At 44.3% G+C, this 23728-nt stretch overlaps 1 protein-coding gene across 9 annotated transcripts in view; it reads right to left on the bottom strand.

Moving 5' to 3' along the window:
• Positions 1-23728, bottom strand: part of SPTBN1 (spectrin beta, non-erythrocytic 1) — a 134924-nt gene that overhangs the window by 24799 nt on the left and 86397 nt on the right. For all 9 annotated transcript variants that reach the window (XM_032747620.3, XM_030268700.4, XM_030268695.4 and 6 more), the window contains 16 exons: positions 22292-22443; positions 17764-17937; positions 17057-17148; positions 16604-16684; positions 15793-15908; positions 14834-14946; positions 14042-14229; positions 12657-12774; positions 11224-11382; positions 10329-10631; positions 9394-9547; positions 7871-8741; positions 7598-7732; positions 6255-7011; positions 5835-6037; positions 969-1059 (listed from right to left, as the gene is read on the bottom strand). In XM_032747620.3, coding sequence (XP_032603511.1) covers positions 969-1059; positions 5835-6037; positions 6255-7011; positions 7598-7732; positions 7871-8741; positions 9394-9547; positions 10329-10631; positions 11224-11382; positions 12657-12774; positions 14042-14229; positions 14834-14946; positions 15793-15908; positions 16604-16684; positions 17057-17148; positions 17764-17937; positions 22292-22443 — 3707 coding nt within the window. The remainder of the gene's footprint in view (positions 1-968; positions 1060-5834; positions 6038-6254; positions 7012-7597; positions 7733-7870; positions 8742-9393; positions 9548-10328; positions 10632-11223; positions 11383-12656; positions 12775-14041; positions 14230-14833; positions 14947-15792; positions 15909-16603; positions 16685-17056; positions 17149-17763; positions 17938-22291; positions 22444-23728) is intronic.

Below are 23728 nucleotides of genomic sequence, written 5' to 3'. Positions count from 1 at the left end.
AGCTTTTATGCTTTCCTTTTTCTTCCAGTGATATAGGGGGAATAACCAGATCCTAGGGAACACACCCCCACTGACAGTGAGGCCAGGAGAGCCCTGAGAGCCAGGGGATCTTTGTACCAGAGCTGCCACAGAGGAAGGAAGAAGCTGCTGCTAATAACAGCAGATTTTTTGCTAATCTGTCATGTTTTAACTTCCAAGGAAGGAGCAATTGAAGGCAAGCTCATGGACAGCTTATGCAATGCTAGGAAACAGATTGAATCCAGGCAAACAAGCAGCAAATATCACTTCCCCAGTTTCTGATCAAAACCTCACAGGCAAAGCTCTTTATTATCTGCCAGTACTCCATGAAATAACCTGAAAATTACTTGATTAATTCCTTGTGCTAGGAACAAGAATATTCTAAACTTTAAAAAGTTGTCTTCAGTGTAAACAGTCCATGTAAGTGATTAGAAAAATCTGTAAAGAATTTATTTTTTCAAAGGTTATAATACTTAAGAATTTTAAACACATGAAAACTATCAGGTAAATCACACATAAACGACACAGCTTAATCTTGTTCCTTTTTTATTCTTAACCTCCTATTCTTCTAACTAATGTTTGCTAGAAATCACTTGAAATCCCCTGCATCAGGCCACAAACATCTGTTACAACTGTAGACAAAACTCTTAGTAAGTACACTGCTAATCCCACTATATTTCACATGGTTATAATTTATATCACAGCAGAAAATCTTTACTGCTTTTGACAGTTTTCTATGTCTTTAGCATATATGACAAAAGAAAATCTGATTCATGAGAAAAGAAAAAACATTCTTTTTTGCAGTAGTACGGTCATGGGGTTTTTTTATGTTTACTCCACACTAAACACTACTGGATGAGTGAGCATTCCAGCCCTCATAAAATATGGAGTAAGAATGCTCTTCTGCAGGATGCAGCTTTCAGCAATAAAAGTGAAAGGGCATGATTTACCTCTTGGCAATCCTGAAGAAACTTTTGGAGATCCCTGTTATCTTTCAGTCTCATCAAAAGTTCACTGGCTGCTTCACGGTTCTTCCTATGTCTGGTCAGAAAAAAAACAATAGAGAAAGAAATGAAATAGGCATTTCATGAAAATTGTTGATTTCTGGAGCCTCTTTTGATTACAGGTGCTGGTTAGTTTGTGGTGTGTGTCCTTTGCTGCCTTTCAAAGGACATTTCGGAGTGTGTTATTTAATGGGCCCACTGAAGTTCTGCATCTCCTTGTTTTTGTGACCTGTTAAATACAGAGAGAACATTCTGAAGTCAGCAGGGTTTCACAACATGCTATGGACAGAAATTGGCCCACTCATTTTAAGCCCACAGGAGAGTTCAGGCTGTTTGCCAAAATAAATAAGAAAACTGCAAATTGCAACAGTAAGATGACGTTGTGTGGCCCTTGCAGGGTACACCTGCTGGAATGCTCTTTGTAAAACACCTTCAGCACCTCCTTGTCCCACACAAAGCTGAGCTGGGCCACAGAACCTTCCCAAGGCTGTGTTTAACCACATGCAGCAAGTGTGGTTCTGCACACAGAAGCTTTATACACTTGAAACATATTTTTCAGAGTGTTTAAGAGCAGCCAAAAGAGAAGGAAAGGTTAAACCAGAAGCCCTAGTTTGATTAATCACCATTTGCCCCTTGAAGCATGAGTAACTGAGTAACGCTGGCAGTCCCAAAGGCTGTGGTGGGTCCTTCAAATGGGATGGGGCTGATTCCCAGGGTACCTCTGGGCATGTTTTTAAAAATGCTTAACATGGAATAGTTATCCCCATCCTTCCATCTTTTCATTATTTATGAGGCAATTTACAAGGAAGAGACAGAGTAAAGAAGACAATTTTTATTTACTGCTCATTGTGCTAGGCTTATTCCTATTGCACTGTATGGGGGTTTAAAGTGAAATATCGCTGCCATTTGCAATAAGATAAACATGGATTGAGAGTTGGAAATTATTTTAAAGGGTGGCAATTTATAAAATGAGCTCAGCACATGCTGGCAAAAGCTTAATAAATCCATGTCAGTGGAGATCTCCAGAGACTCATGATACTCCAGAAGACCATAAATCACACGTTGATGACAACTGGATTATGACACCACTTTTCCTGATCTGCAGTAAGTTAGCACAGCAAACTCTCTGGCACCAATTTAGTGACTTCAAAAACACAAGGAATACTTGGAGATACATTTTCTATAAAAACAAAAAAGGTCTGTAAGCAAAGGAATAGTAGAAAACCCTTTAGAGGGCTACAATTTGTTTGTCTTTGGCCTCAACAGCTGCCTTCAATCAACCAGGCAAGCAGCATCTCTATAGGTATAGTCAAGAAAATGATTTATAGATTGCATGGCAAGGAAGACACGTGTAGCCATCAAAGCAACAGCCTGAAGTCCAAGCCCAGGTGAGGCTGAAGTCTTGACAGAGGGAACACAAAGGAAAAGACACAAACTGTGCCTTAGGAAAAACCTCTCTAATGAGGCAAACATCCCTGGGTTTAATTCCACTCTTTCTTGGCTAGCTTTTATATGTCTGGGCAAACACACTGCATTACTCAGGTCATTAAAATGAAGCGTAGAACTGCTTGGGTGATTTTATCAGGCTGATTTCAGAGATTCAAGGCTAGATTACATTACAGACAAAAGTATTCCGGAGAGGACGCGAGCTGTGAAGTTTAAAGGAGAATTTTCATGGCACTTGAATAGTTTTAAGATAAGTACAAAAGTTCTTATGTTGAAAAAATCCAAATTTTAAAAAACTAATAAAAATATCTCCCATGGAGTGTTGAAAATACTGACTAGAAGGTCTTTGAAGGAAACCATGCAGGGATATCAAACAGATGATGCCATAGCATAACAAATACAATCTTTGGTGCTTAGAGCTATGTAACTGTACAAGGTTGTTTTGTTCAAGATGACCTGGAGTGAGACTGGACAATGAGTTTTCTCTGAAGAACAGGGCTGAACCATAACAAAGTAGAAGCATTTTGAGGATGGGCAATGCTGGAACAGACAGGAATTCCTGTGTTTTCATCACTGACTTTTTAATGGGAATAAAGGATTTTAAGAAGTTATTTAGTCTGTTCTCCTGCTCCAGACTAGCTGTACCTAAATATAAATAACTCCTTGTTCAGATATTCCTAAATTCTTTTAAAGAATTAACGCTTAAGATTGTCAATGACTGCTTCTTACTAATTTGCCAGAACAGTTTGTGGAAGAATAGTTTGCTCTGCAGATTCCAGTTATTTAGAATGACTTTGAATTCTGTATCACACATAGGACTTACACTATAAGTGTAAGATCTGTTCAGCACAAGGAGGTGTCTGACACAACTTAGTCCAGAATTTGCCCGGTGTCCCCAAGTTGACTCCCAGGGGCCCCTGAGAATGCTGACAGTGCTGAAAACTGACAAAACCACTTGTGGTTTAACTGTAAGCCTGTGGGTTTCAAAGCCTGTGCAGAAATAATAAATCTTACACATGGTGTGAATGCAGCTGACTGCTAAGAATCCTGAGATACATGAAAGGCACTTTTAGCTTCTTTCATTGCTCCAGCAAACAAAGTAATCTCCCTTCTGAACGGGCAAGAACAAAACTTACTTCTGTTCTCTGTTGAGCAGAAAGTTGCACAAATACAAAAGTTGATGTAAAACAGGCTCAGATCACAACTTCTGCCAGATCTGCCACTGTCTTTAGACTAAATCTTCCTTGCAGAATCAGAGGCCATGAGCAGGCACATGGAGAGGGGCACTCTTCCCACATTCTTCCAAGAGAAAATGCTTCAGAGCAGCAGAAGTCACCCAAGCAGGGAAAGCTGCACAGGGAGATCAGCTTCTTTCCCAGCTGGAAAAGCTAGTTGGCTTGATGCAAACCTACCTTCCCCTACCCTTACTCCATGTCCTTATGCTCATTCATTCTTGCTTGTGAACTGCACTAAAAGGTTGTGCTGAAGTGTTTCTTTCCTATTGCACTTTCATCCCCCTTGTGCCATCTCTATTGAGATGGGAACCATCCCAGGGCAGGGCCTGTCTGCTGCACCAGGGCAAGTGGGGTCTCCTCAGGAACAGCTCAAAAGCACCACTGTAAAACCCACTCTGAACAATACCAGAAACTACAAAGAGCTCCCTATGGGAAGTATGGAGCCACTGCACATATTTGTGCTTGTTTGTTTTGGTCCTTTGTTAGACATCCAGGTGGAGCTCAGCTGGGAGAGCCACTTTTTGTGAAAGCAAAGAGGCTTCCTTTGCTACCCCTCCCAGTGCATGTAGCCCCAAGGCTTTGTTCTGGAGGCTTATCAGCCCCCCAAACTCGGGGAGCAAGCACACGGATTTCCTGGATAGCAGCGCACCGGATGGTTTTTGCAGCGCTCGGCATAAATAGCTTTGGAATTGAGGAAATGCTCAGTTCCACTAGGAGCTCCAGCACATGTCCCCTGGGCAGGACAGCAGGGACAATGGGACACAGAGGTGCAGCTGCACTGGGGTGACAGCCACCGGAGCCTCTGCAGAGCACACAGGACATGGGCTGAAGCTGTCTCCCACTCCAGCCACTTCAGACAGGGCTGCAAGATCCAGCTGGCCATTTGCTATGATATCCTTTGATGCTTTCTTTTCATTCCAAAAGCTGCAGAAAGAGGACACCTGACTAGAAGGCCGGGATCAAGCTCTCCTGCTTTCCTAAGTGGATGGGAAAACTTGGAGTAGAGGGCTCTTAGAAAGGGTAAATAAGGAAAATCAGTATCCTAGTTGTCTCTTTGATAGTTTTCATATAATACCCTCTTCCTGGCCTTTGCAGATCCTCTCTGGGATCTAGAGCCAAGATGGTTAGACAGAGAGAATGGAAACATGGGGAAGCCTGGGGGTTCAGTTTTCAGAGGCCCTCAGCAAGCTCTGGGAACAGGAAGAGCTGCCTTTCCTGAAGCCGTGATGCATGGCTAAAGTGGGTGCACACACAGTGGGACATCTCTGCCCAAACAGGAAAGGTACATTTTCTGAACTCCTTCAGTTCAGTTTCTCCTTGGAGATGAAGGCACCAGGAGAACCTGAGCTTACCAGCTGTGGGGGGATGCAAGTCTGATGGGAGGGTCATCAGTGACCTTTCACAGCTCACTGCTGTGTTCTGACACTCACAGTGCCTTGAAAGACTCCACTGTTATCCAAACCAAAAGCAGAAAGAACAACCAGCCATCAAAACTGATGCTTCTTTGGGTTTCAAAGAAAAAGAAACTTCTAATGTTTTATAGCATCTGTGCCATGGCCAGAGACAGAAAGCAAAGGACTTGTTCTGGGATGAAAGACACAACTTGTACTAGTGCTTCCTAACCTGATCTCAGTGGGACCAGACAAGCTGGAAGAGGTGATCAAAGACTAGTGGGTGGGGTGGATGTAATGCCAATTACACCCTTGAAGAACCACATTCCTTCTCCAGAAGAAGGACAGGAATAAATTATTGTAATTACAACAGCTCAGGGGTAACAGAGGAAACTGAGACTTCTGAAACCAGACATAGCCAACTGCTACAGCTCCCACCAGAGCATCAAGTCTGCTCATACTCCAAGAACTACACGGCAACACTCAAACAGCCAAATTCTGGGTAGGGAGCTCATTGACTACCAAGCCTCTAGAAAGTGGGAAAGGCATTGTTTAACTAAGATTAGCCTGGCACATTCTGGAAACATGATAGTTCCTATTTTCCCATGAGACAAAGAAAACAGTCTGGAATACACATTTTCTAAGCTGTTACTTTGCCTTTGAATCCTGGTAAGAGGGCATCTCTCAGAGAACAGTATTAAAGGAGGAACAGCTACATTGCACCATCATTCTGTCCTTACCTGTCATCAATAGAGTCCACTTTCTCCTGGATTTTATCAGAGTTAATGTTCCCATCACTAACGAGCCTCCTGCCCGTCTCCACAACTGCATTGATCTTTTCTTCATTGGCATCCATGGTGGTCATGAAATCCTCCTGCTTTTTAATAGCAGCTTCTGCTCCTTCCAAGGTGGTTGGCATCTCCGTGTGCGCCAGAACATACTCCTGGGATTAAAGAAATCACAAAGAAAATTGTTACACTCAGGCTATGCTGCTGCTCCAACAACAGACACCTCACAAGAACTGTTTGAAGTAAAACACAGTTAGAAAAGGGCAATTTGTCTGCTTGTGGCTCTCCTGCCAACAGATGTTGTCTGTTAATTGCTTGCAGTACACAGTGCCAACCTGTAGAAATGAAGTCAGGTGTATCTTGACCACTTGCCTGATTATTAAGGAAAGCTTCTGCTTGCTTGGTATCTCTGAGAAACAGCTGGTAGGCATGAGACTGGGAAAGGAGATTTTGCCTGTTCTCCCACATTTTGTGAAGCTCATTCCATCCAGTGTCCAAAGCCTGTAGGCGCTGGCGTAAGAACATGTACTGAGCATCAGTTTGCCCTTGTGTCACCATCTCACCCATGTCCCTCATCTTCTGATAATCTTCCTCGTAGTTGTTGATTTCATTCTTGATATTCTCGTGCTGAGTGAGCAGCTTCTCAGCCTCCGTCAGGGTGTTGGGCATATCTTCGGAGGCAATTGCAGTCTGTGTTCTGGAGAGCCAGGACTGGAAGTCATCCAGATCTCTCAGGAACTGCTGCAGCTTGCTGGCCTCTCCCAGGGACTCTTCCCGGTTCTTCAGCGTGGTCTTCATTTCTTCCCACACATCATTGATCTCTGCAAGCCGTGAAAGGATGGCTTGTGCCTGGTCAGGATGCTCCGATTCCAGCTTCTCTGCCTCCTTTTGCAGGTCACTGAGCTTGGCTTCGATGGCCACCAGGTCCCGTTCCATGCCTGTCAGCTTCCTCTGCAAGGCCATCACTCCAGCCAGGTCGTTACCCAGGTCTTGTGTGGATTCAATCACTTTAGTCTTTTCCCTGATCCAGGATTTGGTTTCATTACATTCAAGATGGTAGTTCTGGATACTCAGAGCAGAGAGCAGAGCATCCTTCTTCCTATCTACCAGTTCTCTGAACTGACTCCACCTGAAAAGTGTGAGGAGAGGAGAACAGAGAAATTGAGATTTGTGGGAAAAGGATGTGGCAGCATTTCTGAGTAAGCAGCTGCTCTCAGCAGCTTGGTAAACCCAGCTACTCAGGGTTTCCTTAGTCCTTCCCACACCATCAGTATTTCTAGCAAAGCAATCATTAACCCAGATATGGTGCGTATTAGAATGTGACAAGTATCAGCACACTGAGTATAATTTTTCCTCAAGTGAAAAATTGGCAGTTACACCAACTTTCCGTACTCCCTTGGTTTATTTTGAAGATGAAAAATGCAGGAGTTTACACAAAACTATATTGATTTCTTTTTTGTCATACTAATTATTACAGCCAATTTCCAGCTCTCAAATCAAGGCGCTGACACACTCAGGGCCTGATTAAGTCAAGAGAAAAACTCCACCTGATAATCAAGTATTTGAAAGGCACAACTCTTTCCTTTTGAAGCCTTAGAGATCCTTCAGGTAACAGCATCAGAATATTTTAAAAAAGCCTACTTAAGACAAACAAATGACCCCACCATACTTGTTCCAGCTGGTGTGATGTTCCTGAGCACGAGGCTTTCACTTACCTTGTGTTGAGTTTATCTTGCTGTGCTTTGATCTTCTCCCCGGGGTGGCCACTGTGCATCAGCTGCCTGGCAATCTGGTTCACCACAGCCACACGGGACGCCTGGTTGTTCATTTCTGGCTCCAAGCTTTCAAACCTGGAGTGGGTGAAAACAAACAAATGCAAGATCCCCCAGACATTAAAGAATCTGAGCCACAAGCAAGCTGAGAAAGGTAGTTGGGGTAAAACACTTCCACCCAGTATTCCCCAAACTTCCTGGTAAAGGCATTCTCACCTGTGCTGGATCACTTCCAGGTCCTCCAGCTTCTCTGGAATCTGCATATTATTCAGCCACTTCTCCTTTTCATCGATCCAAAGCTCACAAGCATCTGCCTCACTGAACATCTTATAGAGAGCGAGGGTATCCTGCAGGGCCTGTTTACGCAGCCGGGTCAGCTCAGCAACCTCTTTGTATCTCTCCTCGATTCCGGACAACCTGCCTTGCACATCTGGAGACTCCGCGTGCTCCTGCGGCAGAGCCTTGGCCTGCTCATGAAGAGAGTCGATGGTCGGCCGGTAGCTCGCGATCTCTTCAGCCACATCTTTGTGCTTCTTGACCAAGGACTGAGTGGAATATTCATCATGGCCAACATCATTACTGGAGACAATCTTGAGGATGTCCAACATCCACGCATCAATGTCATCAGCATCAGCCTGGAACTGGTGAAGGAGAGAGGCTTCCTCCAGCCGCTTCTTCCTAATGGCAGATAACTGCTCCAGGTTAGCCCACTGCTCCCGGATATCCTTAATTCTTTCTCTGATCTTCTCAGACCCAAAATGCTCTTCCGCAATCATGTCTTCACCTTCTTTTATCGCCTGCTGGAAGTGGCCACTGCGGCCACTCATCTCATCCTCAAATGCCTTGTGTTTACTCAAGAGTCGGACAACACTGGTTAGATCCTTCCCATAGTCATCAGATGACAGAATCTGCTCCTTCTCCCTGATCCAGCCCTCCTCTTCAGCCATTTCCCAGAAGAATTTCCAGAGGCGCCGGGACTCCTCAAGGCGTGCACGGCGCTCAGCTGCAAGCTGGCAGAGCTCCTGGTAGCAGAACTCCATGTGAGCCACGCGGTCCCTGATTACCTGCGGGTCACAGGGCTTGTAACCTGCTCAGACAGAGAACGTGTATTACCACCTGGGCTCACTCACTCCCATCCCCACAGCTGGGACACACACAGAGCTCTGAATACCTGCATGTACCAGCTACAAGGTTTACATGAAAGAATCCATAGTTAGTCTAAGGAAAGTGAGTGGGAAGTGTTCACGCTCCACCACACAATAACACGGATCAGAAAACACTATTCTTTCCAAAAGACATAAGAAATCCCAAAATGAAAGATATTCATGACTGTTTCCAGTGAGACAAAATTCACTGAATTCACACAACGGCACAAAATGGATGTCATTTACTCTGTTAACAGCACTGGGTTCTAGGGAATTGCTTCCTTTTAGGATAAATCGGGACATCATTAGACTGGGTCCAACAATCTATGTAAATATTTGCATTAGGAACACAGCATGGGGAATCATGGTGACTTCTACAAAGTCACAGCAGCTGCTGGTGAGGAGTGTGACATCCCATGCAAGGCACAATGCCACACTCAATTCTGGACAAATGAATCATTGAAATGCTGAGTACAGAAGGAACAAATGGAGCTGGATTCTCTCATTCTGGTGGGGAATTTAGCAGAACTAATCAGTCTCACAGATAGCTTTATAGGTAATTAAGACAAAAGGGGTATGTTGGATGCTGGTTACCTTCTCCATCAGTGGCAAACTTCTGAGCAGAGGCATTGACCCCTCTCACTCTCTCAGCCTGAATAGCAATGTCAGCTTCCACCAGAGCATGTTTCTGCAGCAGGTCTTCAACTCCCAACAAATGTTTGCCGTAGTCTTGGGATAGCAAAAGCACCTGAACAAAATGAGAAAGACAAGTAAAACAGGCTGAAGGCCATAAGCTATTTGCTTCTTTGGGACTACAGGACTGTTATCTGTTGGTACATTAGTTCAGAGGAACTCCAGGCCCATAAGGACAGAAATTTCAAATGTAGAGACATGGCTGATACAAATTTGAGCCAGTATTTTTGAAATCACTGGCAACCAAGAAGAACTTAACTGCTCTTGAATGAATTTTCAGTCTAGGATGCTGAGAGGCTGAGTTAATTCAGCAGGGCCAAGGAGTAGCACTCAGCCCAGGTGCTGTGAGTTCCCGCTGAGCTGTTTCTTTCCTCCAACAGCTTCCAAGTTCTGCTGGCTGATGGACAAGTTGTGGTCCTTTCCCTTCCCAGATCCCAGGAGAACGGACAGGAAGAAATTCAAGCTTTTCAAAGCAGAGAGGTGAAGAGGTGACTTGCTCCCCATGTAAATCATGATGGAGAGAGATTATTTAATTCCCTTTTACCAAATCTGTCATCTTTACCCAAGCACTGTGACCAAAACGTCTGGGCTCTATGAGACAGACATGAAGTTGGAAAGTAGCTTTTTATAGGAGTGAACTTGTTCTTTTTCCTTAACATGGTTTTAATCTTTGTTAATGATGGTTAACAAATCATAAGGAATTTGTTCACAGCTCTTGAACGTGGATCTTCTGGGTCTGTCTACTAAACCAGAGGGGCAAAATGAATCTTGACAGAAAGGGACACGTACATCTCTAAGCAATATTTGATCTGCATTCTCGAAGTACTTCCACCCACCTTCATCTCGTCCATCCAGTCCATAATGTACAGCATTTCCTGGAAAATCTTCTGCAGCCCAAGGTTCATCTCCAGCCGCTGTCTCCGTGCCCGGAGCAGCTCCAGGAGATACTCCCACAGGCGGATAACATTGTCCTTTCTTGCAGTGATGCGTTTGATATCATGGTAGTTTTCAGTCTCAAGCTCCTTCGCCACCGCCACCACGGCCTGAACCCGCTCCTCGTACGCCGCGATGTCCGTCTCGATGGCCTCATGCTTCTTTGTGGCAGCTTCCACTGCTGGGAGGTCAAAGCCAAAATTGTCCTGCAAAGACAGAGGCACTTCTTCAGGAATGGCTGCCAGGGACAAAAGTCTCACTGCTCAACCTCTGCTGTCAGTTCTGACTTGGCAAAACACACTTGTTAGCAAACCCCGGACCTCAAAATGCTCCCAAGTGTCTTCTTTAAATAAAATAAGAGATGCCTCTGATAATAAAGAACCACTGATAAAATCAGAGATATTATTCACTGCCTTTGGGGGAAGAATCACATGGCCATCAGGATTAGTCAGGGGTTGATCTAATATTATCACCTCTAATATTAAACAATAAAATCAACTCCTGGGCTAATTTCACTGAACTCATCAAAATATTCAGAGAAAGAAAATATTGACTGTGAGTAGTTATTTCCTCATCAAATTCTCCTGACCACAGGCTGGTAGGTTCAAAATGTATAAAAGAGAGGATGTTCAATACATACACATATTGAGTAACTAAATACAATAAATAAATATACACATGCATAGATGTAGTAAAATATGAGGCACGGGGAAGAAAATGTTCTCCTTGCAAGAACTGCATCCTGCAATTACTCATGGGAACCATTTTAGTCACCCAGACAATTTCTAAGAGCAGCACCTGAGAAACAAGACGTTGATTTTCACTCAGCCAAGTTTCTCTCATAGCTGCTTTGCGATCAAATCTCCGTGCAAGTTGTTCCAGTTTCTCTTGTCTGATGAGCTCATTTCGCAGTGCCAGTTCTCTTTCATGTTCAGCTTTTTCCAGTCTTTCCCAGGCCTGAAGATGTGGAGGAAAAACACACAGCTTCTAAACAACACATTCTTACAAGGTTATGATAAATCCCATATCCTTTGCATGAAATCATGGCTGTAGTCACTACAGGCAACTTTCACCAAACTGATTCAATTATTTTAAAGCCCATAAATCCAGTTTGCACTGGCTGGCCCTACACCTTGTTTGCTAATATAAACACATGACTTAAAATCTGTTCTCAATTTAGTCAGTCATTTTCTGAGCAAGTTGTTTATCTCAGATGGATTTTCTCTTGTCCTTTCTTACCCCGCTTCCCAGCAAAGCCTAAGGAAACCACTTGGCTTGAATGTGTAAGAAAGTGTTTATTTAAAAAAATAAAATCTCCTGAGTGCTACTCCCAAACAAGCAGATTCTATCTTCTTCCTTTAGGAAATGGGAATTAGAGATTCATGGCCTCTCACCTCCAGAATCAACATAAAACTGTTGTTCTTTATTACACTTTGGAAAAGAAAACAACTGCAGAATTTGGTTACTTCTGGTGCTTATGAGTCCTTTTTTACCCCCAAGCCACAAGTTATTCATATGCATGATGATAATATTACAAAAATCAGAAGTCTTAGAAGCATGTTGGAAGTCAGCTAATCACCTTTCAGATCTTACAGACAAAAAAAAATACCCTCAATTAAACACAAACTAAATCTAAATCCAAACAGATGTGAAACTGCCTGAAACACGACTATTTTGGGCATTCCTCCTGCAACCAGGAGAACTGAGCAATTTGATGCTCCCTGGGATGAGGCCACAGACACCCACAATAGCTGGTCTGGGAATGCCAAGCATGATCAAACACAAAGGAGGAAGCTTCCAGGCTGAAGCTGTTTGTTATCCTTGAGAGAGCCTGTCAACTGTTCTGTGCCCAGCCCTTCCTGCCAGCTGCAGCAGCAGAGAACAAGGACCCCAGAGGGATCCACGATGCCCAGGCAGGGCGCTGGGAGGTGAAGGGGAGGGCACAGCACCTACTGCTGCTGCCTTCTGTCACTTCTCTTCAAAAGCCAGGACCATGAGGTGCAAGGCAGAGCTGGCAACCCCAGGAACAGAAGCTCCTACAGATGCTGTGGACAACCCAGGCCGGGCTCAGGATAGGAAGTCCAAGCTACAGGAAAAGGTCACCCCACTTCACCCATCTCTTACAGCCCCCACAACAAGGCTGGAGATCACAAATGTTTTTGAGAAGAGCAAATGTTGTTGAGAGAAAACAGCAATATCCCGAGTCACAGGGGAGGAGCTGCTCAGTTTACCTTGTTAATGTCAGAGATGAGTTTTCCCTCCCTCGGCATGTACACTTTCTGATTGTTGGCTCTCATTTTGCTTTGGATAGTAAAAAGCAGCACTTCCAGGTTTCCTTTTTCTGTAAATCTAAACAAAATTTTGCAAGAGAATTGAGTTACAATCAAACTTTCATTACTGCTAAGGTATAATCATAGAATCATGGATTGACAAAATGGTTTGTGTTGGAAAGGACCTTAACACCCATCCAGTTACACCCCCTGCCAGGGCAGGGACACCTCCCGGCTTGTTCCCAGCCCTGTCCCACCCAGTCTGGAGCATTTTCAAGGATGGGGCAGCCACAGTTTCTCTGGGCAACCTGTACCAGGGCCTCACCACCCTCACATGGAAGCACTTCAATAAAACATTTAATATAGTAGACTACAATAAACTATAATAAAGCACTTGTTTAAAATGTTGACATGGTGAATGGTGCATTCAGATAAACACTTCCATCTTGTGTGGAAGCTGGGAGCAATGGAAATAGCCCACACTTCCCCTGGAGCCAGTTGGGCCAGACAGCAAAAGCAACTTCACAGAAGTCAGCTGTCTGAGTGTTTGGATTTAAACCCCTTGGGGGACAGGAAAAGGCTTTTTTTTTTATTCTAGTACGTGCACTGTCCTAGTTCACTCCATCGGCACAAGAAATGGAAGTTCTATTTAAAGCTCTTTGCAGTCAATAAACTCTTCCCACTGTTTTCCCTGTGCTGTACGCCTGGGAAATAAACAAACTCTATGGGCATTAGGGAATAGTCTGCAATTTTAGAAGAAGTCTGGATCCTGTGTAATGTTTCACGTCATGATTATTATTCATTAGAACTCAACTTAGACAAAAATAACAAATAGATTTGATATCACAATCCTAAGAGAGGCTTTCCAGAAATAAGTTGCCCAGTTTTGCTTGTATCAGTTTGAGTAAGTAGAGCTGTTTGACAAAGCCAGACACACTTCCTCTTCATGTTGGATAAGCAGTAGGGATGTTTTAATAGCAGCATTTTGGTATTATCCACTGCTATTAAAAGTACAAGTGGTGACATTACTGTACTACCACAGTACACTACTACCACTCATATGATAAGACAGGCACCCCAGGGCAGAGACAGCTTCCAGGATTCCCAGATCCTGTGGGAGACACACTTTTCTTGTTGCTGCTGCACACTGAACAGCACAAAGCAAATGGACCCCAAGTAACATTGACGAGTACCAATCAGGAATATGAGAGCTGGGCTTGCTCAGGAAAATAAATTCTTAAGCCACAACTAAAATTACTTGGATGTGTTTTTTAAAAAAAAAAAATCAATGAGCGACTAAGCCAACAAGACCACTGACTGTTGTGTTAAACTGAGATTAAACTCACTTGGGTGGTTTCTCCACTGTGCGGTAAGTGTTGAATGCCTGCAGCTGCTGCTGCACCCCAACCAGAGAGTTGGCGAATTTGCGATTGTTGAGGATGATAATGGTTTGCTCAATCCACTCCAGCAGGTCAGAAGCCAGGGACTCGTATTTTTCTATCATTTTCTCTGTTTCAATGGCATTGTCAAGCACCTGCAGCAGCAGTACAACACACATGAATCACGAGGGCAGTGTTCTTCAGTCATTTAAATCCAACAAGCCACATAAAAGAAACTGCTGGGAGACTTGAGCTGTGAATCAGAGTACTCACTGCTGGGATCCCTGAGGAATGAGAGCTTGGCATTTTTCAGCACTAAATTCCCAAGATCCCACAGCAATAGAGGGGCAGAGCTGAGGCTCACATAGAGATTCATGTTCAGTCTGCCAGCTGTAAGGATCGGGGCAATGTCGCCAAAGGACAGAGAATGACTGCACATGTTTTAAATGAGGGACTTTTCCACAGGAGACAGAGGGCCCCGAGGGTGAGGAGCAGTTAATGAGAAAGGAAAAGTAGCAATGATGCAAAATGAACAAGCAGAAATAAATCACAAGCCAAATGTTTTCTAATGTGAGGCAGCTGGAAATTAACTACTCCACATAGTCACATGGGAATATTTAACATTCAAAATATGTTCAAAAGCAAAAAAAATCAAAATTACCAGAGAGTGGACTCTTAAAAAATTAACACACAAGAGGAAAAATAAAATCAGAAATATTTCACCTGCTTTGTAACAACTTATAATTTAAACTGACAGACCTTTCCAATACGTTTTCCTTCAACAGCCAAGGCTTTCATCTTGGAGAAGTAGTGGTAATATGTCACCACATAGGTGATGATTGACTTTTCATCAGGGTGATCGACACTGATATCTGCAAAGCAAACCAGAGTTATCTCAGCATGCTGAGGCTGCAGGGGTTACACCAACAGAGCTCAGAGTGCACCAAGTTTACGTTTGGGAGTCAGAGATGGGTTCAGTGGCAGTTCAGCCCCTATGGTTGGTGTCCTAATTAAAAGTAAATTGAGCAGCTTTGCACTAATTCTGGCAGCAGTGTGGACTGGGGCTAAATCTTGGGGCCTTTGGGCTTTACAGTCAAGTTCCAAACTTTGCCACAGTTTGTGCACAGCCAAATAATTCCTCTGGTGGCAGTGTGAGTTGACAGAACTACTGTTAATTGACAACTTCAGTGCTGTCTTGGCATCTGGAGAGAGGAATTCAAACTTAAGTCTGTCCAGGTGAATCTGAGAGATACAGGTGGAAACCAAAATATTTATCAGTAATTCTGAGGCACTGGAAAATAAGCAAGAAGAAACTTGTCCAAACACATCACTCCTGCTCTGTGACACAAAAGGCTCTTGCCCCAGCACTGGGCGCACACACACTCCCACAGAAGCACAGGCTGAAGCTTCTCTGCTCTTCTGCTCCTCTTTCTCAGAAGGAAGCATCTGACTGGAATGACTTCATGGACACATGGGCAGGCCAACAAACGTGTTAGATGGCAGTAAATAAACACAGGCTTAAGGGCTCTTGTGCTACTGCTGCTCAGTTTGCTGCTGGAGACATCTCATATTCTCTCCTTCCCTCTCTGCCTGTATCACCAGGTGAGTCAGCAGCATCCAGCTGCTCTTGAACACAAAAAGCTGTCACAGAGATGTGCTCTGACATGGAAGGGTGGGAGGAAAGAGCCCTTAAGTGCCGAAACGGCTGGAATTCTTACCCTCAGGGTCCAGGAGCTTGGTAAGACCAAGGTGCTGCTCTGCAAGGTTAAAAGCATTCTGCAGATTGTAGTGTGCATTTGATTTCTTCAGTTTGTCAAAATCAATCAGATCAGGCCTAGACAGGATGGAAAATTCTTTAGATTTCCCAAAGCACAGTGTACCCACCCTCAAATGACCTAAAATCTCCAACCCTTAGAAAACCCAGTCAAGGTTTCACGTGCCCTGTGCATTTCCCAGCAGCATTAAAGGAAAGAAGCAATGCCCAGCACATGGCACAGCAGGACCTGGCCATGGGAGAAAGAAGGGGAGAGCTTAACAGCACGGAAGGTGACCTTGGAGAAGAGAAGAACAAACTTGTGGTCATGAGTCTCTCCTCATGCCCACGGAAGCATGCAATCCATCCGGATTAACTCCGCCTGAGCTTGCCATAAGCAGCCTGGCACCACATCTTGCCATCCTCAGGCAGGGATTTCCTTTCCCTCCAGGCTGCTCTGGGTGTGCTTCTCCACTCCTGCCCCCCAGTTCCTTACGTGGACATGGGTTACTCACTGAGGTACAAGAACCAAACCAAACCCAAATAATCACAGGTGTAATTTATGCCCTTGAAACCAAACACAGCCTGTTTTGACTTGTGGTATGAGAAGCTGTTGCCCAGCCAAGCTCACAATGACCACAAGAGCTGTAAAGCTTAAAACAAGGCAAGTTGCTCTAAAACTCTCAGCAACTTCTCAACTTCCTGCTCTTCATAGATTTTTAAAATTAAGCTGCAAGGTAGCTGCAAAACCAGGGCAGACACTGAGCCACATGTACCTGTGCTTATGGATCAGTGCATTGAACGCCATCCCATCCCTCCAGCTTGTTGTAAAGTTGTGGATATTGACGTTGGGGTACCTGCAGAACAAAAACAAGGAGCGTGCAATCAATACAGCATCCCCAATGCAGCTCTACACACTCTGGCACCAAAAGCCAGAGCAGGAAGACATTAAGTTTCCCATGAAAGTGTCACTATTTCTTCAGAATAGGGAAAAAAAGAGTCAGCATATTACTATATATATTCATGGATTATCAGATTGGTGTGTTTATCACCCAGAAATAGCATCATAAATTCAGACTTTTCTGACTTGTAAACATCAACCCATTTGTCTTGAATTCCCTCTCTCTAAATCCACTGAAGAAGATACAAGTTTGCCCATTTAAGATTATTTCAACAAAAATTCAAAATGCTGTAAGAGCTTTAGAGATAATTACTTAATCCACACTCACCCAGCTGTTTTCATCTGGCACCACAAAAGCAAAGCATCTTTAGCAGATTTCTTCTCTTTGTTGTCCTCAGTTTCAACACTGATATCTTGGATCTAAAAGTAACATAGAAGATTTCAATATTTCTCTGAGAAAACACATTGCCTTTTTGGAAAAGGTGAAAGGAATGCTGGGAAACACCAAAATTAATGCTATTAAATGTTTATTACTATGCTATTTATTATGAGTCATATATTTATTATATGGATGTATTGTTCTTTCTGCAAAAGGACTTTCTAGCCTTTTTTAGCTGAGGGCAAAGACCAATCTGGAACTTGCTGGACAACAAGAAATCTTCAGCCTTAACTGGGACACTAAAATAATTCCTGTGGGCACCCTTAATCCATGTCAATGCCAAACCAGCCAGGTTATGGATAACCAGCTGGAGAGCAGCTCAGGGCAGCATTTCCTCCTGGATCTAGTGTGGAGACTGGAGCTTCACGTGTATTAGTGATTTAGAAATAAAACCATATGAATTTCTCCACAGGAAACTCCCATCACAGGTCAGCAGCACCATAGAGACTGATTTATCCTGACAGGCTCCCAAGCACTTCTCTCTCCCATCAGAAGGGAGCACCTGAGAGCACTCTGCTCCTAAAATGCACAGTGAAGCACGTGACAAACAGGAGTGGAAAGCTCATCCGTGTATCTGTGTGTACACACAACTCTACCTGGAATCTCAGGATAATGGTCCAAATAAGGCCAAGTGTCAGCCTGTGATTCCCATCCACAATATCATGAGATCCCATGTTTTCTAGGTGCACTCGTTGCTCTTTCAGGAACTGGAGGGCTTTATCCACATTCTCCAGGCAATGGATGCGCATCCTTCCTTTAGTTGGTTTAGGCTAGAAGGTAAAAGGAAGAATAAAAACATTTATTACTGTAGATGGGAGGGGGAAAAATCAGAGCTTGTAAACTCTTCAGTTCTGGCTGGTGCATCACCACTCCCAGGCAGCAATGATGCAATTGTTCCTCAAATTCCAGGGACAAAACCACTCCTTGGATATTCCACCACATTTTCACCAGGATAATGGAAGCAGGTGCCAAACCCCTGATGGAAAAACCAATATCCTGGACCTGAGCTGGACACATGGCCCCAGTTTCTTTTGCCTTTCAAAGGATTTTTCCTGCTTACTTTCCTTGTGTTTCCTCTCTAGGATATTCACTCACAAGCTCAGATTTTAGCTAGCCAGTAAATCTCCTCCAGAAGGAAGTGGCATTGCTTTTCTTTGGTCAGTAAATCAGACAAAGAGTAAGAAAGTAACAGACATTGATTACAAATATTTGTTCATGGGGAAAAAATACTAATTAAAAAATCAGCTACACCAATATAACACAGTTATATGAAGGCCCAGTGCATCTGCAAAAATGCAATGAATGTGTCATCTCAAGCAGAATTCTGCTGTAATACTGAATAAAATTAAGGGAACTTTGTTGTGCAGATGAGGATTACAGCTGAATAGCCTATTCAGTGTGCACTGGGATGTCACCAAAGGTACTCAGCCAAACGACTAATTGCCATAATTTCCTTGTTTTCTGCAGTGAATGTAATTAACTGGCCATGGAAACAACTCAGGCAGTATCCTTGCTCCAGCCTGCATTCAAGGTGAAGAGTTTCAGCTAGTGCCATGGTACAGTCCCTGGAAACACAGCTTATGCCACAGGAGATGGTGGAGTGGGAAGCCATGCAAGAAGATGCCCTTTGGGACACACAAACCCTGAGGCCACCAGCCTTCCGCCTCAGTCAACCTGTGTCTGTTCTCCTCCAAAGGCTGGGGAATGATGCAGGATCAACCCACAGCTCCCAGCAAGGGGAAGAATTTCCAGGAGACTCCCTCTGCTTTGGAGTTTAAAAGGCCCTCCAAAGAGGCCCAGATTGCATATACAGCCTGTGCACACCATCCATCCCAACACTGCCAGTGCAAAGAGCCACAGCTGGAGCAGAAGCAGCAGGAGAGAGCTACATGGATGGCTGAAGACTCCCAGAGATTCCTCACCCAGCAGGGACAATCTGGGACCCAGCCTTTAGCTGGCACCATCAATCATTAGGAGCGTAAAAAGCTGGACCTAAGGCTTGACTGAACCTTGCAAAACAAAACACAGGTAGGAGGCAGTTCCGAGGCAGCAGGGAACATGGAGGCCTGGCTGCACCCCCGGCTCTGGCCCACGGCTTATCTCAGCCCATGGCCACATCTGGAGCCCTGGAGCAGCTTCCCAGGCCTGCTTACCTGCACAAGGATGTTCCCAAGGCTCAGGAATGACTTGTGACTGTGGCCATTTGTCAGCAGCAGTGGCAGACCCCAGCCTGTCCCCTCTGCTTTAACACAGCCCTTCCCACTGCCCAAAGCAGTACCCGCACCACCTTTATTGCCTCAAACTACTGAGCAGAAAAGGATTCAAAAAGCTCATTTTGTGCTCTCAGAAGCTCCATTGCCATGGTTACAGAGCCGAAACCATTCACCAGAGATGTTTTATGTAGAGGAAGAGACGTCTGAGTCTGGTTTGTTCAAGGTGTGGCTGTGCTTGCTACACTCCCCTGCATAGCCTCAGGATGAGGCATAGTGAGACATATCTTGCACATTTATTAGGCTAACACAGATCCAGACACTGAGTGGAGGGAAAGAAAGTACCAAACTCAGAGTCTTCACATACATATTACAGGAAAACTGGTTCTTCATCAAAACCCTTCCTCTTTTCCAAGTGAAAATGTGACAGAATTCACTACAGAGAATGTGCTTAAGTGGTTTGACCTTTTAGACTCCAGAAATTGCAAGGAATTTACTAATCCTTAATTTGGTTAGGGAAGAAACTGAGCTAAATGCTTAATTTTAGGTCAAAAACAATTCCCAGCTTTATTTTTCTGTTTGGGAGAAGCTGGTTAACAGTGTATGCAAACCAAATTACAACTGTCCTTTCATGCTGGCTGGATTCTTTCCCACTGTGTTCAGTGAGAGCATTGCATGCTATCAGCTTCCTTCCAAACACTACTGTGCAGAGGACATTATGCTGTAAGGTCTGGACTAAACACTAAGATTAGGAGTCAAACGAGCAAGGTCAGGAAGATGTAGGTGTTGCTGTTATCAGTTGCTCTCATTCTGAGTTCCTCCAACACACCTCAAAGACTGTGGGTTTTCATCAACAAAAATCACAATAAATTTTGGAAAATGCAGGGTTTTGCAATCAAAGTGAGAGGGCAAAGAGCAGCCCTGCTTCCCTGTCTGGCATCCAAAATCCTGGACTCTGCTCCACAGGCCCCTGAATCTCAATCCCAGTTTCAAAAGAGAGGAAACAACTTCTGTTTGTTCCACTGCACCAGTAAATACACCATGTTTATGGGATATTCACCTATGCTAGTTTCTGCTTTCTTACCATTTGATGTTTCTTGTCTTGATTTTAAGCCTTCTGCATAAGATCTGCCTTCAAATTTCTCTGGAGTGCATGGAGATGTCAGAACCTATCTAATATTGGCTAAAATAAATTCCAAAACCTGAAGAACTACAGCAAGTGGAGGCTGCATGGCAGTCCTCCTGGAATATTTTTGGTGTATGTAAGATTCTCCTGGAATACTTTTGGTGTGTGTAATTGTCTCCAGGTTTAGTGCATTGTGTTTACTCTAGTTTGTAGAGGAAGGTGTGGTGGAATGCACTGTTCAAACAGAGCCTGCTGTCCTCCAGCTTCAGATAAGGAAGCTACAAAAAGAATGTGTGGTGGTGCAGGCAGCTGCCAATGCCAGACACAATGATGCAAGTGCAGCTCCAGGAAGCTCCTGTCCTCTCCCCATCCCATAGCTGCCCCAGCTTTGTTTGCATTTTCCAAAACCTGGAGTGAAATATGGAAACGAACAGTGCAATCACAGCCATGAGCTTCCTATTTGCTGCTGAAAGTCAAATCTTGACAGGCAGACAGGCAGATTTAACCAGAGGTGATACAGTTTGTGTCTCAGCCCTCAAATAATGGGGCATGTTCATCTCAACAATCCCCGTGTGAGGAATACCTGCTATCTGCAGTGAGCATGTCAAACCCAACACATGGCTGAGGCAAGCAGTCTGGCAGAGACAGAGAGGGGCTCAGAGCAAACTGCAGGTGATGAACACCAGGATTTGTTACCCCATCCACACAGGCACTTTGTGCACATGCCAACTCCCTCGCCCTCCCAGATGCACTCAGGCAGCTCCGCTCCTGCCTCCACACACACACACACACACACACACACTACACTGCGCCATATGTTCCACTCATTAACCAGTCTTAAGCAACAGAGCTCCACTAATAGGAGAGCTTGATGACAAGTGATTACCTAGCCCCCTGCAGCCTTGGGTCTTAGATAAAGACTGGTATTTCTTTGAAAAGATTGCTCTAAATTAGGCAGTTAAGAGCATCGTCATCATTTAAGGAACTGAAGGAGAAGCTGATACCCAGCCATTTCCTGGCACCCAATTTTCCTCTTGTGCAGCAGCATTTTCCACTACAAGGACTTTCTTACTAAGTACTCCTTGTGCTGGTACCAAGAGGGTGCCTCAGCACACCCAAAGAAAGAATTTGACCCATTTATTTATATTGATTTTAGATATTCCCCTAACCAAAGAAAGCCCAAACCTTATCTATCTGAGTAAAATCAAGTACACTCAGGGACATTCCTCAGCAGTGGGGTGTAATCCACACCTCCAGCTGCTCCCAAGGTGACGTGGCCCCCTCTAGTTGCTGTCCTGCACAACCCTGGCATGATCTGGGAAGGGAATAGGGATGTGCCAGGCCTTACACCTGCATCAGTGCAGGGTTTGTGAACAGAGAAATGGGCAACTGCCCACAGGTCCCAGGAATGTCCCACAGCATATCTAACTCGCCACCACCAAAGGATCTAAGGGGCTCAGGAACATTTTGTACTCTGTGCCTGTCAGATTTGGGAGCAGGGAACATGCTGCTGGAAGCACTCAGCATGTTACCAGCAAGGAACCTTTGAAGAAGACTTCCTTTGATTCCCAGTGAAGCCAGTAGGAAGGCATTTTATTGGTGACTGGATCCAGCCGAAGCAATAGAGCTCTCTTTTTTTTTTTTTTTTCCCTTTAATATATAAAAAGACATTTTCAGTGCTGAACCCTCAGCACCCAGATTTCCTATACTGCAGTTGAGACAAGAATTCACAAAACCCCACCCAAACCCAACCCAATCCCCCCACAATGGATACCAATAAGCACGTACAAGTCTCTCTCCTGAAAGCACTTCCAGGAGTTTGATGAGCATCCTCCCATCTCGAAGGTCAGTGTACAGGTCTGTAATTCGGCAGGACACACGAGCCAAGTGGGAATTCACCCACTTTGTGAAGGTCTTCTTCTGAACTGCCTCACGTTCATCTGTGGGGAAAACAACATAATGTTACTCAAAATAAATCACAGCTCACGTTTCTAGGTGAAAATGGGATGCTCAATTTAAGATTAAATCAAAGGTATGGCTTGTCTTTTTGGGAGAATTATTGATGAAATTAGGACTTTTCATTGAAAACCCACCATTCTTCACCTGCTGAGTTCACCTGCTCTGGAACACACACACAAATCCATAACAGATCCCCAAAATACCACAAGTACTTTTGGATTAAGACAAATATGATAGAGAACAGAGACCAAAGCTTCCCACTGACATTTTTGCCTTCTCATGACAACATTTCTTTGCAGATTCAACAGTTGTAACTGTATTTACACAATGTCAACACGAATTTTTCCATAGCTGCATGCCTGAGGTAGACAAGCATTTATATCAAGCCATAGAAAAATAGATTCTTTCCACCTTCCCTTCCCAGAGTCTTTCACAACAGTTTATAGAGGAAAACATTGGCTGTGAGAGCTCTCTTACTGCACAGGCTCACTGCAGTCCACATTAATTCACAAACTCCTACCCAGCTCCTATCTGCCAAGCCCAGAGCTCTCAGACAGAAAACATTATACATCTCTGTGGTTACATTCTTTTGCCAAGGACTTTGGGTGAAGCCTTGTTAGCCAAAAGTAATTTCAATGAGCTGGGAAATACTACAGACCAAATCTGTCCAAACACAGGTGTTCTGACTCGGACTCTGGAAGCCACAGTTAGACAGATGAATGGAAGTGCTCTGCTTTCCCAGGCAGACAAGATTCCAAGCCTCCCATCAGTCTCTATAAAGTTGTTGGCATGTGCAGAAACAGGACATGAAGACAGATTAATCCTAAACTGCAGCACCCCCAGCCCTGAAAGGTCCAAGAATGTTGCTTAAAACACTGAGAACATTCCAGATCTGGCTGCCCAGGGGTTTGGTGGATGCTGTCCTCACAAAAGAAGGATATGCTCCCTTCCTGGCAATGCAGCACGGTGGGGGCATGGTCCCAGCACGTTCATAAGCAGTCACTGTCTCCAGGACTTTGGGGACAGCAGCAAAAATCTGATCATGGTGATGTGACTTGACAAAGATGTTGAGAGTGAAGAGGAGAGAAAGCTGGGGATCAAGTAAAATAAGAAAAGACAGTAAGAAGAGAAATCAGATAACAGAATGGTGGTGAGTGGGAGGGAGAGCAGACCTGCACTGAGTGGTGGTTTGCACAACTGCACAAACCCCACCCTAAGATTTCAGTTCCTCCCACTTATTTCTGAACTTGTCCTTCCTACCAGTGT

Source organism: Taeniopygia guttata, chromosome 3, assembly GCF_048771995.1.
Source record: "Taeniopygia guttata chromosome 3, bTaeGut7.mat, whole genome shotgun sequence".
NCBI classification, from domain to species: Eukaryota; Metazoa; Chordata; class Aves; order Passeriformes; family Estrildidae; genus Taeniopygia; species Taeniopygia guttata.
This window is presented reverse-complemented; position numbering and strand designations above follow the sequence as displayed.